This window comes from Fukomys damarensis, unplaced genomic scaffold (assembly GCF_012274545.1).
Source record: "Fukomys damarensis isolate Sample0158 unplaced genomic scaffold, DMR_v1.0_HiC HiC_scaffold_16, whole genome shotgun sequence".
In the NCBI taxonomy this organism is placed as follows: domain Eukaryota; kingdom Metazoa; phylum Chordata; class Mammalia; order Rodentia; family Bathyergidae; genus Fukomys; species Fukomys damarensis.
In genome coordinates this window covers 30,753,705-30,768,921 of record NW_022900928.1, presented here as the reverse complement: position 1 = coordinate 30,768,921, position 15,217 = coordinate 30,753,705, and the positions used below count along the sequence as shown (strand labels likewise).

The 15,217-nt window shown below is 37.2% G+C and overlaps 1 protein-coding gene across 3 annotated transcripts in view; it reads left to right on the top strand.

Annotated features, from left to right (window-relative positions):
- Window positions 1-15,217, top strand: part of Clns1a (chloride nucleotide-sensitive channel 1A) — a 34,919-nt gene that overhangs the window by 3,171 nt on the left and 16,531 nt on the right. For 2 of the 3 annotated variants that reach the window (XR_782033.3, XM_010633300.3), the window contains exons 2-6: window positions 4,178-4,314; window positions 6,662-6,760; window positions 7,619-7,726; window positions 10,203-10,376; window positions 13,934-14,023. Coding sequence is in view for 2 of the 3 variants with exons in the window: in XM_010633300.3 (XP_010631602.1) it covers window positions 4,178-4,314; window positions 6,662-6,760; window positions 7,619-7,726; window positions 10,203-10,376; window positions 13,934-14,001 (586 nt within the window). In the remaining variant the exon portion in view is untranslated. The remainder of the gene's footprint in view (window positions 1-4,177; window positions 4,315-6,661; window positions 6,761-7,618; window positions 7,727-10,202; window positions 10,377-13,933; window positions 14,024-15,217) is intronic. The other variant, XM_010633301.3, reaches the window with a different exon arrangement.

Genomic DNA, 15,217 nt, shown 5'->3' with positions numbered 1-15,217 from the left:
TCCCTTTTTCCCTCCCCCACCCTCCCCTTTTCTTGACAGGGTCTCACTATGTAGTTGAGACTGACCTGGTACTCACTATGTAGCCCAGGCTGGTCTCAACTCACAGCAATCCAATCCTGCCTCGGCCTCCCGAGTGCTGGGATTACAGGCGTTTGCCACCACGCCTGGCTCTCAAATTTGGCGGATCTGTATTTAGAGATGTAGAACTCTTGGGCTTAGTTTGTTTTTTGTTTTTTTAATTTTAATGGTACATTTACTGTATACAGTATAATGACATTGTTGGAAATGTATACCTTTGCATAATCAGTCTTGGTTCTTATTTTTTCCCCATTCCCCTGCCCTCCTTTCAACCCCTCCCTATCTACAAAGACTTTGTTTCCATTATTATTATTAGGTACCGGGATTGAGGGGATTGAACTCGCGTCCTTGGGCACCTGAACCACTGAGCTAGTTCCTCAGCTCTCATTTTCTTTTTGGGGGGTGGGGCTACCGGGGATTGAACTCAGGTCCTTGCGCTTGCAAGGCAGGCTGCCGAACCTGAGCTAAATCCCCAGCCCTCTCATTTTTTCATATTAATTCCATTCCCTTCTTTCCTTTCCCCTATCCATCCATTTCCCCTTCCTTTTTATTCCTTTTCTTCCTATTTCACATTATCTATTATACCTTTTATTCCTTATTTACACTTTCAGTTTCTCACACTAGAGAAACTATTCAGTATTTATCAGGCTTAGTTTTTATAGGAAATTGACTTTGTACTCAAATATGGTAATTTGGATAATTTAAAACAGGCAAAATAGGTAATTTAAACCTGGCAAGTGCTGTCCTGTAATCCCAGCTACTTGGGAAACTGAGTCAGGAGGATTACAAATTCAAAGCCAGCCTGGGCAATTTTGTAATACCCTGTTTCAGAATAAGATAAAAAGGTCTGGACTGCAGCTCACTAATAGAGCATTTGCCTAGCATGTAGGAGGGTTCAACCTCCAGTACTACCATGATGGAAAAAAAAAAAAAAGAGAGAGGTAATTTAAATTTAGATATAAGGCCTTTTGATGTCTCATTCCAGGAATAATTTTAAGCCAAATATGCCAACCCAAATTCAAAGCTTCTCTTTACTGTCCTTTTTTTTTAACTCTATGCCAGGAATATAGAAAGCATTGAAATTTAGAAAAACATTAGTGTCCACGTTTGCTGGCTTTCTAATTCTGGTCTTTATCTTTTATGATGTATGTTTTTTTAGAACTGGATATAATAATATATTTTGGTCTTTGAGGGCTTTTCTTCTAGAATATGTGAAAAACACAAATCAGAACTTAATGATCATTGGGTTGGGGATTTAGTCCAGTGGTTCTGGTGCCTGCCTTGTAAGCACAAGGACCTTAGTTTGATCCCCAGTACCAAAAAAAAAGAAAAAAACTTAATGATCAAGTAAATATTGCATTTACAGAATCCCTTTCTATCTCTAAGATTCTGAGAGCATCATTGGAATGCCATGCTGAGGCAGCATCTGTCTGCAGTAAAGCAGTACAGAGCAGTTATTATGTGCCTTTAAACTAAAGGCCACAATTTGATAGGCACTGATTCTGTGTTTATTTTCCCATCTCTCAATTGAGTCATTTAAAGTTTTGTGGTTCTGGATATTTGAAATTATTATGGACACTTAAGTGTGGAATATTCCACAATTTAAATATTCTGATTGTATCTGAGATTTTTGAGGGAAGTAAAAGGCAGTTATTTTCTTTATAAGATTTTAGTGTTTGATCCCCGGTACCACAAAAAAAAAAAAAAAGAAAAAGAAAGAAAAACGATTTTAGTGGAGTGATTTTTGGGATCTGTGAACACTATTTCATCTCCACATAAAAGACAAGCAGCAGACAGGAAAGGCACATGCAGCACACAATTTAATTACCTAATGAATGTGTTTTCTTGGGAACCAGTGGGGATAAGTCATTCTAGAAAATGATTTTACTTTTTAAGGTTTATAATTTTTAAACTTTTCACATTTTCTTATTCTGTTGTCCTTTTTTAAAAATTCATGAACTTTATTGGTACATTTTAGGTATACAGTATGATGACATTCATCGTTGGTAATTTGTACCTTTAAATGATATATCTTGGTTTTTATTTTTTTCCCCATTCCCTTTCCTTCCCTTCAACCCCTCCACTCTTCCCTATTTACAAAGTCTTTGTTTCTGTTTTTTCCTTTTCTCATATTTATTCCTCTCCCCTACCCCTCTCACTTCCTCTTCCCCTTTGGACCTTTAACTTCCTATTTCGCATTATCCAGTATGCATTTTGATCCCTATTTATACTATTTTCCTTTTTTTTTTTTAACCTGTTGGGTTGACATCTTTGCACATGACAGTACACATTTTCCTGTTTTTAATTTTTTAAAGTGTCGATTAAATAAGTTTTAGTATATATATGGAGTTGTATAGTTACCACCACAATTTGGTAAAATGCTTTTGATAACTGGTCATGTACTATGGACATGGATCTCCCAGGGGAGTTGAGATGTAAAATTCAACATCTTGTATTGAATGTGGAGTGAGTTCAGACTTCTACCCTGTCATTGTTCCTTGACAAAAGAGGTCCAGGTTCTTCTATTGTGCTTTTTTTTTCTTGGTTAGAAGATGGACACTGGGTTTGTTAAAGTTTTACAGAAAATAGAATGATACAGAAGTGTTTTTAACTGCTTATTTATTTTTTTGGTGCTGGAAATTAAACTCAGAGCCTCATGTGCACTGTCTGTGTTCTACTACTGAGCAAATCCTTAACTTCTCTTTTAAATAATGGCTTTATTGAGGTAATTCACATAGCGTGCAGTTTACTCATTTAAAATGTACAATACAGTGGTTATTATCCCATTTACAGGGTTATGTAGCCATCACCACAGTCCAATTTGGAATATTTTTATTGCCTCAATAAGAAACTAGGGTCCCGTTAGCAATCATTCCATATTTCTTAGCCTTAGACAACCACTATACCGTATTGATTTTTTTGTTTGTTTGTTTTTTTATTTTTTTTTGAGACAGGGCTATGTAATCCAGACTGGCCTTGAACTCACCATGTAGCCCAAGGTGGCTTTGAACTCATGTCAGTCACTCCTGCCTCAGCCTCCTGAGTGCAGGGATTACAGGTGTGTGCCTCCTCACTAGACTGGATTGATTTATATTACATTAATTTTTTTGTGGTTTCTTCAGGATCTTCCCCCCGCCTTGATATGCTGTACAGTAGGACCTGATGTTTGCAGTATTACCAAAAATATTAGGCAACATATATTCAAAACTCATACTAATCTTAGGTGTAGTTTGCTTTGTTATACCAATAAAATATTTGACTCCTTTTAAGGGTAAACTAAACCTAGCTTATCTGTGGCTTTTGCTGAAAGCTGAGAGTAAATGAAAATCTTCATAGAATTTGTCTCTTAAGGAAGTACTAAAATTCCTTTCTGACTTGTGATTATAATTAACAATACAGCCATTTTGTGGATATAGCATTTACTGTAAGATTAGTGGAGCAGTTAGTAAATCACTAGGCGTTGATTGAATGATCACATGCTGATCATTATTCTAAAGTTTTTGAAGAATGGTAAATAATGTCACAGGTCACATTCAGCTGTCAAGCAGCAGGGTATCTGTAAGATTCATTATCGTAACTTTTTTTAGTTTAAATGCAGTTTAGAAACGAGATAACTTCAATTACTGAAGTAATTGAAAAGAGGCTGGTGCCTGTAGGTGGTTCAGCTAAGCATAGGCATAGGGCTGGTGATATAATTGAGTGGCAAAGCACTTGTCTGACAAGCACAAGGCCCTGGGTTCAATCCTAATACTTGGGAAAGGAGGGTGAGCACATAAGAGCCATAGAAACACACAGGTGACTTAGAAAAATTGCATTTCAGATTTGAACTTATAGCTTATCATAATCAAACAAAATTCATTTCCTTCTGCTAAATTTTTTTTTTGTACCTGGAATCACACTCAGGACCCTGTGCTTGCCAGGCAGGCATGGTGCCCCTGAGCTAAATACCCAGCTCCTGCTAAATTTTCTCTTAGGAAAATTTCTAAGCCATAAGCTTCAATTTATTCACATGAATAAAAGTATCCAGGACGGACTATTATGTAGGGGTATTGAAATAAGATTAACTTCTAAAAGTAATAACTTAAAACTTGTTTTTCAGCCGCCTGTCTTGGTTAGATGGTTCCGGATTAGGATTCTCATTGGAATACCCCACCATTAGTTTACATGCTGTTTCCAGGGACCTAAATGCCTATCCACGGGAACATTTGTATGTTATGGTGAATGCTAAATTTGGAGGTATGTATGGTATAATTTAATCTAGTCCTTCCTTTGATACTGTGCTTTAAAAAGCCATCTTTATTTACTCACTTACTTTTGAAGCAGGGTCTCTCTGTGTTGCCCAGGCTGGACCTGAACGCCTCAGCTCAAGTGATCATTCTCTGCCTCAGCCTCTCAAATAGCTGAAGCTGTAGATATGTGGCAGTATACCCTTCCAAAATGCAGTCTTTGATATATTGTAGTATTCAAGTTATTAATCCACTTTGTATAATAGTATATTAAGCAAAATTTTAGCACCATAAAATAATTTGTACCCTAGAAGTTGTTATAATTGACGTTTATAGGTATCTACTTTATTTTCTATATATTTGCACTTAGAATTGGTCTATTATTGTGGGCATATATTTGTACTTTTTCTTCTTGAGTTTAACTGTTTATTATCTTTCTCTTTGTTATTTGTCTTTCTCCTTGAGGCTTGGATCAATATATTTTGTGCTTCCAGGAATGCAGGATAGAACTGTTTTGTTTTGTTACAGTATTTGTTCTCGGTGGTTGGGTGGGGATGATTTTCACGCATTTCTACTCAAATCTCTATCCCCTGCATTTGGCAATGACATTTTGATCAGACAGAGGGAGGGGTGCTCTGGCATCTAACAGTTAGATCCCAAAGATGCTACTAACCATCCTACAATGCACAAGGCAAGCCACTACAATAAAGAATTATATCCAGTCCAAATGTCAAAAGTGCCAATGTTTAGAAAACCTAGTTACAAGTTGTGCTGTTGGAGATAGTTGCAAAGATTCATAAAAATCTAGCAAAAAATGTTTGCTTTTAAAATAATGAGTTGCTTTTCTTTCACATATTATATAACAGTCTGTGAGTTTGCCTCTTAAAATCGTTCTTCGAACTGAGATTTTCGTATGGTTCCAGTTATGATATGACCATTTATAGTCAGTTGTGACACTTAATTATTAGTTTTTAGGACTCTGGCAAGCCCTGCTTCATTAAGTGGTACTGGCTGATTCAATTACCTAAAAGTATTTTTGTTGTAAGATGTTTGATGTTTAAATCTTGCCATTGGGCAGGGTTCAAAGAGATAAAAAAATCTAGTGAGTAAACAGCCATTGACCTTGAGTTTTAATAAGTCAGTCATCTTTTTTTTTTTTTGGTACTGGGGATTGAACTCAGGTCCTTGTGCTTGTGAGGCAGGCAGCAGCACCATTAAGATAAATCCCTGGCCCAGTGATAAGTCTTCTTAAAGCGGTATTAGGCCAAAATTTACTCAGCATCTGAGTAAATGCAACTGTACTTTTAGAACTATGTTAGTGTGACAAAATACCAGAAATGGTCAACTTAATGCAGGAAAGGTTTATTTTGACTCACTATTTCAGAGGTTTCACTCAGTGGTCACTTGGCCTGTTGCTTTGGGCCTGTGGTAGTGTGGTACATCTTTGCAGGAGCACATGGTGAAGGAGGCCTATTTACTGCATAGTGGCAAAGAAGGAACAGGTGTCCTGAGATCCCCTTTTGGGGTGTAGCTCCTCTGACTCGACTTCTTTCTACCAGGCCCCACCTTCTAAAGGTTCCACCACCTCCTATTCACACCACAGACTGAGGACCAAGTTTTTAATATGTGGGCCTTCGAATAACATTTACAATTCAGACTGTACCAATAATGAAGAGAATTGTATGTTGTATTTAATTTAAAGCATTCAGGGCTGGGATTTAGCTCAGTGGTTCCGCCACTTGTCTTACAAGTGTAAGGACCTGAATTCAATCTGGTACCAAAAAACAAACAAGCAAAGCATTCATTCATTTATAGTAATCAAGACCTGAGTTTTTTTGTTAAGTTTTAAATGCTGGTATGAGTTTTTGTTTGTTTGTTTGGTTTTGTTTTACTGTACTAGGAATTGAATCCAGGCCCTTGAACATGCCAGACAAATGCTCTACAACTGAGCCATACCCTCAGAACCCAGAACCTTTTTTTAGCTATAAAATAACCATAAAAACTGAAACCAGGTGCGGTGGTGCATGCCTGTAACCTCAGCACTCTGGGAGACCGAAGCAGGAGGATCTCAAGTTTAAGCCTAGCCTCAGCAACTTACCAAGACCCTGTCTCAAAAAAAAAAAAAAAAAAAAAAAAAAAATTTAAGGGATGCGGATATAACTCAGTATAAAAGCCCTGGTTTTGATCCCCAGTACCCCCTACCCCCCAAATTGAATGGCAGTATTCAAATATGTCAATAAATATCTTTTAGGAATTTCTCCTAGCTTTTTTTTTTAATTAAATAAATGATATTATTAAAAAGTATATGTGCTGCCGAAGCAAGCACTGTAATTAAAAAGTTATTATTCCCTTTCTAGAAGAAGTAAAAGAATCTCTTGATGAAGAAGAGGAAGACAGTGATGATGATATTGAACCTATTACTGAATTTAGATTTGTTCCTAGTGATAAATCAGCATGTGAGTATTCTATAGTAGTCTATTCCTTTATGTACAAGCATTCCCCTTATTTTGTTTTGTGTTTTTGGGGTTTTTTTTTGGTACCAGAGATTGAACTTGGGACCTTGCTGCACTTGTGAGGCAAGCAGTGGAACTACTAAGCTAAATCCCTAGCCCCCCCGTTCTCATATATACATACATACCCTTACCCTTTACCTTTAGAACTATTACCTATATTCTGTTACTTTTCTTTTTTGCATCTGTAATATTTAGGACCAGGTACCTATTCATAGCAAAGATTGCGAATGTAGTGAGAGTATTGTAGATACCATGTTACCTGGTACATTTTGTGACTGAAAGACTCTGGTTAGTTTTATTGATTGATGCTGTTGACTGTGAGAATCTCAGTAAATGGATGGCAAAGCCACCGGGCATGGTGGCACATGTCTGTAACCCCAGCACTCGGGAGGCTGAGGCAGGAGGATCACTGCAAGTTCAAGACCAGCCTGGGCTACATAATGAGTTCCAGGGCAGTCTGAACTACATAGACCCTGTCTCAAAAAAAAAACCAAATAAATAAATAAATGGATGGATGGATGGCAAAGGGATTACATACTGTAATCAAGGACTTTGATCCTTTTTTTCAAGAAAACCAGCCAGCCATGAAGAGATCTTAGTAATAACTTGAACTCTTGTAACTTGTCCACTGTCTCATGCACTGTCAGGATCAGTCCACTTTGGAATTTCGAAGGTATATTTATGTTGCTATCCTGGATACCTTTTACCTACTCATTAAATTGACTTGCACTGATGCATATTTCTATTGTAAAATTTTATTGTACACTTAAATATTAGTTACAATTTAATGTCCTTGTTCAGTGGAGGCGATGTTCACTGCAATGTGTGAGTGCCAGGCTTTGCACCCAGATCCTGAGGATGAAGACTCAGATGATTATGATGGAGAAGAATATGATGTGGAAGCCCATGGTTAGTGAAACGGATCTTTAAGTATTTGTTTTAGTGTCTCGTGTTTTTTGGGCATTCATTTGTACTGGGGGCTGGGGCATTATTAGTTCTTTACATCTTCTTGAAGTATAATGGCTATAAATAAAAGTGAGCTGGGTGTGGTGGCGCACACCTGTAATCCTGGCACTTGGGAGGCTGAGGCAGGAGGATCACTATGAGCTCAAGGCCAGCCTAAACTACATAGTACACCCTGTCACAAAGAAAGGGGAAAAATACAAAAAATAAATAAATAAATAGAAGTGAGCAATACAGTGGCACTCAATAGACAAATTTGGCAAATTTAGAGGTGTTCTAGGCTTTTGAGGGTTGAAATAAAGAGATGTTTGGAGGGAGAAAGTGGATATCCAGAGACAAATGGAAGGAAAGCAAATGATAGAAAGAAGGTGGTCAGTAAAGTCTTCTAAGCTCAGATAGCTGCCCCCAGAAATCAAGCCACCCCTCGAGAGGCTGGGTCATCTTATCCTTCTTTGACATATTTCTTCAGTTTACTGCCGAGGTCATTTCTTTTTTCTTAGAACCATACTTCATTTATTTAAGAATGTTTCCCATTGCCTCCCCAGACCAGTATGTATTTGTTGGCCTGTAGAGTTGTAGCTTGAGGCACGTGCTGTTCTCCGTGCTTTTCCTCACACCATTCTGGGTGTCCAAAGCCCTTTCTTCTCTGTGTACCCAATTCCTAGTCTGAGACAGACTTATTTCTGGGATTTTCCTCCTTCACATACTGTATTTCCCTAAAAAGAAGATGGGATCTTATATTAATTTTTGTTCCAAGAGACACAGTAGGGCTTATTTTCAGGGGATGTCTTATTTTTTTATGTAATACAATTGCATTTATATCATGTATTACAGTCTACATTTACTCATTTATTCATGTACAGAAATCCGTTTTTATCCAAATATAGTCTTGTCATCATCTTCTGGAACAGTGTCACAACTCTCCAAACCCCAAATTCCAGCCTGAATTTCTTGTGACTCCATTTCCTGTAGAAACATTGGCCCCGTTCTCTCATGTTGAGTGGTAGAGCTATCCTTAAATGAATGCTTGCTGTCTATGTAGCCTGCTCATAGTGCATTGGCACAGCTGTCAGTGATTTTTTTTTTAATGGTGATAAAGTTTATTTGAAAAAGTAAGGGAGAGAGGGAGGGAGGGAGAGAGAGGGGGACCAGCTCTACATAGGAGCGTGAGCTGAGTAAAAGAGGGAAAAGCAAGATAAAAGTATACCCTGGAGGACACAGGGTGAGCCATCAGGAGGAAAGCCACTAAAACCAAGTATTGTGTTTTGTTTTTTTTTTTTTTTTTTTTTTTTTTTTTTTTGGTACTGGAGATCAAACTCGGGACCTTGAGCTCTCAAGGCAGGCAGTGGCACCACTAAGCTAAATCCCCAGCCCCATCATTGATTTTATTCCATGAGTTCTTCACCCAAGTCACAACCTGTTGGAGGCTAGAATTCACAGAGTTTCCATAAATCAAGTGTTAATTATGAGACAGGAGGAGCAACAAAACTGATGACAAGTAGGAATGATGGTCCATACAAAAGCAACAAAAAATTACAGGTACCACACCAAAATTCAGAAAATGTCTTTATTTCATGGGAGTGCATTAAGTATATCTGTTACAACACATGTTGTATTATGAAGATTCATATTAGGCACAGCCATGTCCATTCATTATCTAGTGTGCACATCATTCATGTGTTGTGTGTGTACTCTAATTGGTCATTTGGCATTAAGACTGGCAGTCATCTATTACATAGGGCTTTACCTCTTGTCTAAAGGCTCCCGCTTTGGTATTTATAAATACTTAATTATTGTTTATATTATCATTTTAAGTATTAATGTTAATAATATTGTTTATATTTGTTATTAATATTACTATTTGGTATGTCAACATGTACTGCCAGTAAATGCATCTCTCTGGCTGAAAAATCTAAATGTGGCTTCTTTTGGAGGTAGGACTTATGAGTATCCTGAAAAATCATGCTAGAATTTATTTTTCTAGTTAGGTTTTATTTGGGGGGAAATATGGTACCTAAATATGACCTGATCTTTTTTTGAGATTTTTGACTGATTTTTAAAAATCCTTTGTTTCCAGAATTTTTTTTTTCTTTTGTACTGGGGATCAAACTTGGGACCTTATGCTTATGAGGCAGGCAAAATCCCTGAGCCAAATTACTGAGCCAAATCCCCAGTTCCTATTTCCAGATTTTTAAATGAGTTTTATATTAATCAGAAAAAAATACTTTCCATACAGATTAGTATCAAATTAATTTTGTACTCATTTGTAAAATTTTGTCAACAGTGGCCTTTACAATAAATGTTTGAAGTATTTTCCCAGAAGTCTGTTTTCACTATACCTTATCTAGCATATTTTTTATTGATTGTTAGTTTTGGTTTTCTATTTATTATATAACAGCTTTAAAACTTTTTGTTTGTGTAGAACAAGGACAGGGGGATATCCCTACATTTTATACCTATGAAGAAGGATTATCCCATTTAACAGCAGAAGGGCAAGCCACATTGGAGAGACTAGAAGGAATGCTTTCCCAGTCTGTGAGCAGCCAGTATAACATGGCTGGGGTACGGACAGAAGATTCAGTAAGAGATTATGAAGGTGAGTATCTTTCTCCTCAGTGTGAACAAATGGCCGCTTGGGAAGTACTGGACATTGTAGAGAAACATTGTCTTGGTCTACCGACTGAGCTATCCAGGCTAAACATTGTCTTTTGGAAACTATAGAAAAAATATCAGAATTAATTCTTTATGGTGTGGGAAGCATAAAATAGCAATTTGTAATGGTTTTGTTAGTGAACTTCCCCCCCCACATCTGTACCAACTTCAAAAATAGTCTATGTTCATGGCCTTCTCTTTTGGTGGCAGGTAATATGTATGTATGCTCAAACCTAGTGCCTCACTATGCTAAGCAAGCATTGTACCACTGAGCCACATTCCTAGCCCCAAATATTTTTAAAATGCTCACAGGCAAAGAAGAAATACAAAAGCAAAACCAAAAATTATTCTGAGATATACCTGCTGTTAATTTTCTTTTGTAAATTTGTATTAGTTTGATAATAAAGTACACTGAATGGCTTAAAATATAAAAAATTTCTATGTAGGATTGGTTCTCTGAGGTCATGAGGGAAGGATCTGAATCAAGCCTCTTTCCTTGGCTTGTAGATGGCTATTTTCTCCCTGTGTCTTCATGTGCTTTCCCCTTTGTCCACATCTGTGTCTGGAGTTTCCTGTTCCACTAGTCCTAGTTCTTCAGAGAAACAACTGATTGTATCTGCCACACACATACATAGCAGGTGAACATCCCTGTATTTTATGCCTGCTTTTACCTTTTTTTTTTGTGGTACTGGGGATTAAATTCAGGACCTTGGACTTGCCAGGCAGGCGCAGCATCACTGAGCTACGTCCCTGACCCTGTATCTGTTATTACCATTTAACATCTGCTATTAAATGCAATAATCCTTCATAAGTGTAAAATATAGGGATGTTTCCTATATGTGTATATTATATATGCATCTGAAAGCATACATAGATAAGTAAATATTGAGAGATTTAAGAAATTGATCCTGGTGAAGACTGGCAAGTCCAAAATCTTCAGAGCCGGTTAGCAGGCTGGAAACCTAGGGAAGAGCTGGTTGAGTCAAAAGGTGATGGTCTACTGACAGAATTTCTTCTTGCTTAGGGAAAAATCAGTCATTTGTATATTATATATGCATCTGAAAGCATACATAGATAAGTAAATATTGAGAGATTTAAGAAATTGATCCTGGTGAAGACTGGCAAGTCCAAAATCTTCAGAGCCGGTTAGCAGGCTGGAAACCTAGGGAAGAGCTGGTTGAGTCAAAAGGTGATGGTCTACTGACAGAATTTCTTCTTGCTTAGGGAAAAATCAGTCATTTTTCTCCTGGGCCTTCTGCTTTACTCAGAAGTACTCTGATTTAATGTCAGCTAAAAAATACCTCCATAGAAACATCTAGAATAATGTCTGGCAAACTGTCTGGGTACCACAGCCTAGCCAAGTTAACACGTAAAATTAACTGTAACATCCTTTGTGGGTATGTGTTAGTAGGATTGAAGTGAGCTATATCCTCAACTCTTGTTTTTTGTTGTTTTGTTTTTGTGGGTGTTTTTAAAATTTTATTTATTTATTTATTTATTTATTTTGGTACCGGGGATCGAATTTGGGTCCTTGCACTTGTGAAGAGGCGGGGGAATCACTGAGCTAAATCCCCGGCTCTTATCCCCAACCATTTTTTATTTTTTATTTTGAAGACTTATTTAATTGAAAAATTCATTAGTAATTGTTTATTTGGTACTGGGGATCAAACACAGGACCTTGTGTTTGCAAGGCAGGTACAGTGCCACTGATCTAAATCCCCGGCCCCATTATTTATCAACTTATGACACATGCTTTACACACTTTTGGCTGAAATGATATTTTTGGCCTTTATGCCCAAACTTTATTAACATACTAGAACTGCCTATGTATAAGACTTCTTCATCTACACCATTGGTCCATCTTCTAAGCTTAGTAATTTTTTTTTAAATTTAATTTTATTTATTTAGTTAGTTTTGGTACAGGGATCAAATTCAGGACCTTGTGCTTCAAGGAAGGCACAGTGCCACTGAGCTGAATACGTGGCCTCTAGGCTCTTTTATTTGAGACAGGATCTCACTAAGGGACCAGTTACCTTTGGGGAACTGTGAATTAGTTATGTCTGGAGTTTGAGGGTAGTTTTATAGAAAGGTAAAGTAGTGAAATGGGCTATGTCTTAGAGGGAGTTGAAAGTCTAATTAAACAGCTCAGTGTAATGGCTCACATGTAAGGAGACCCTCTGTCAAAAACAAGGAAAATAAAAGGGCTGAGGATGTGGCTCAATGTGAAAGCCCTGGGTTCAGTCCCAAGTATCAGAGTGGGGGATTTACACATTACCCTGTGTCAGTGGAAAGCCATTAAAGAATTTGATTAATGTTTTAGATGATGACTTGGTTGCAGTATGGGACATTCATTGGAGAGGAAAGATACTGGAAGAAAGAGAAAAGTTAGGTTATGTAACATATATTAAGTTAGATTACAGATGTGACAAGTATAGACAGTGAATATCAAAAGATAACAGATTTAAGAGATTTAGGAGGTAGAAGCAATAGAAGTTAGAAATATGTCTGTGCTTCTGGTTTGGGCAGATAAGAGGTACCCTTTGGCCAGATGGGAAGGAGAAGTATTTTTACATTTAAAATGTGATAAATTACTTTAGATACATGACATTTGCATGTCCAGGTGATGGTATGGCAAGGGGCTTTTGGCAGAAGTTTGGTGGCTGAAGAGTTGAGGTACGAATAGGGATGAAGGAATAGAGAAAGCCGCTGTACAAGTCTCTGGACTTGTTTTCCATGTTTCCTTCCCAACTTTTTAGTGAGATGAGAAAAACAGATGAGCAAGAAGTTCACTCTGCTGATTTTATCCTTTTTCCTGAATGATGCTATAGGTTTTGTGGAGATAGGACTACAAAAAAAGTATCATAAATAGCACAGATCTGAGAAGAATAAATTGTTGAAACTTACTGCATTTGAAAGTTCCTACCTAGGGCTAGAGATGTAGCCCAATGGCAGAGAATACTTGCCTGGTGTGCATGAAGCTCTGGATTTGATCCCAGTACCACAAAATAAAAAAAGAAAAGAAAAAGAGGGCTGGAGATAAAGTTCAGTGGTACAACACCTGCCTGGCAAGCTCAAGGCCCTGAGTTTGATTCCTGATACCAAAAAAGAAAAAGAAAGTTCCTACCTAGAGTCTTTTTAATGTTGAGGTTGAGATTTTACAAAGTAAATGTTAAATGTATATAGTAATTTTAACTAAGCTAAATCTATCATTATCACTTTCCTTTTTCAACTCTTTTTGGAATGTACTTTAGTTTTTTTTTTTTTTTAAAAAAAGAGGCGGGATGGAGATTTAGCTCAGTGGCACCATGCCTACCTCTCAAGCCCAAGGTCCTGCATTCAATCCCGGTACCAAAAAACCCCCCAAAACAAAACAAAACCAAAAAAAGCAAATCTTACCAGCAGAGGGCAGTAGCTTCCTTTTAATTGAAATTATAAATTGAATCTTTACTTATCTCAAATGCTTAGCAGACTATGACTCAGCAGTTAACTTTTTTCATTCAGATGGCATGGAAGTAGATACTACACCAGCAGTTGCAGGACAGTTTGAAGATGCAGATGTTGATCACTGAAAAGGATTTATGTTGCTTTAAGGTGAGTAGTTAGTTATTAAACATGGAAGTCAGCTGGGGTTGTAGCTCAGTTTTTCTGCCACCTGCTTCGCAAAAGTAAGGTCCTGAGTTTGATCCCCGGGACAATCAATCAATCAATCAATAAATGTCATATGAAATGATTAATTTTCATAATTTAAGAAAGCTGTATAAGGTAAGTAGTTTGGAAAAATGTTATTCATTTCTGAAGTTACTGGAATTTTTTTTTTCCTCTAAGAAATCAAAGTCTATAAACATAGTAATGTTCATTTTAATATCTACCACTTACTGTACGCCAAGCACTCCTGTGGGAATTGAGAGTTTTGTAGAAGAAAGTCATAAATGAATTTAAGAGATTAGCCATTGATACTGAGCACTTGTTCAGAAACAGACCTCCCCGTTGGCTCATGTGGGAATAGTAGAACCTGAGATCATGCCATAGTCTGCTCTTGAGTCATCTTTTCTTGCTGTGATACTTGAACCTTAACATGCTCATGACTTGCTACTTCCCACTGCTTTTCAATTTAGGGAGGAAGAAGTAATTCCAAACTAACTTTATAAGGCATTAATCATAATCTTGTGTTGAGTTTCCTCCTGGGAAAACAATGAGACATAAAGGTCCTGGGCACTTTAGTAGTCAAGGCTGATTTTTCCTAACCATAACAAGTCCCTGTACAGTTGTCCAAAAGCCATCATTTCCCAGGTTGTTTCCTTTCTGCTTTTCATGACGGACATATGGAAGAACTCTTGTACAGTTTTTTTCCTCTGGTGTATAGTAAGGAGCTTTGCCTGAAGTTTGTCTTTGTTTGCTACTTTGTTAGGGAGAAGTATATTATCCTCCTTTGTCAGCTTGAGTATATAAGCTGTATATTAGGTATGTAGCCAGTTCATGCTATATAGAGCTAGCACGAATAACCTTAGTAGTTTTTCCTTTATAAGCAATGAAATTTTTCCCATTAAATTGTTGTCCCACTTTTTGCCTTATAATGGCTTTATCTTCTTGCATACTGTCTGGATGAGCTTTTTGAGCCACTGCTTCTCAGGTAGTTTTATTTAGCAACATTTGTATATTTGACTTGACTTAACTCTGCTACCTCATTAGTCATCCAGTTAGGTTGTAAAGAGCGCTCATTATTTGCTGGTAAGATAAATATTTCAGAATTCCTTCTTTTTCCTGCTGTAGATTTTATTTCTGTTT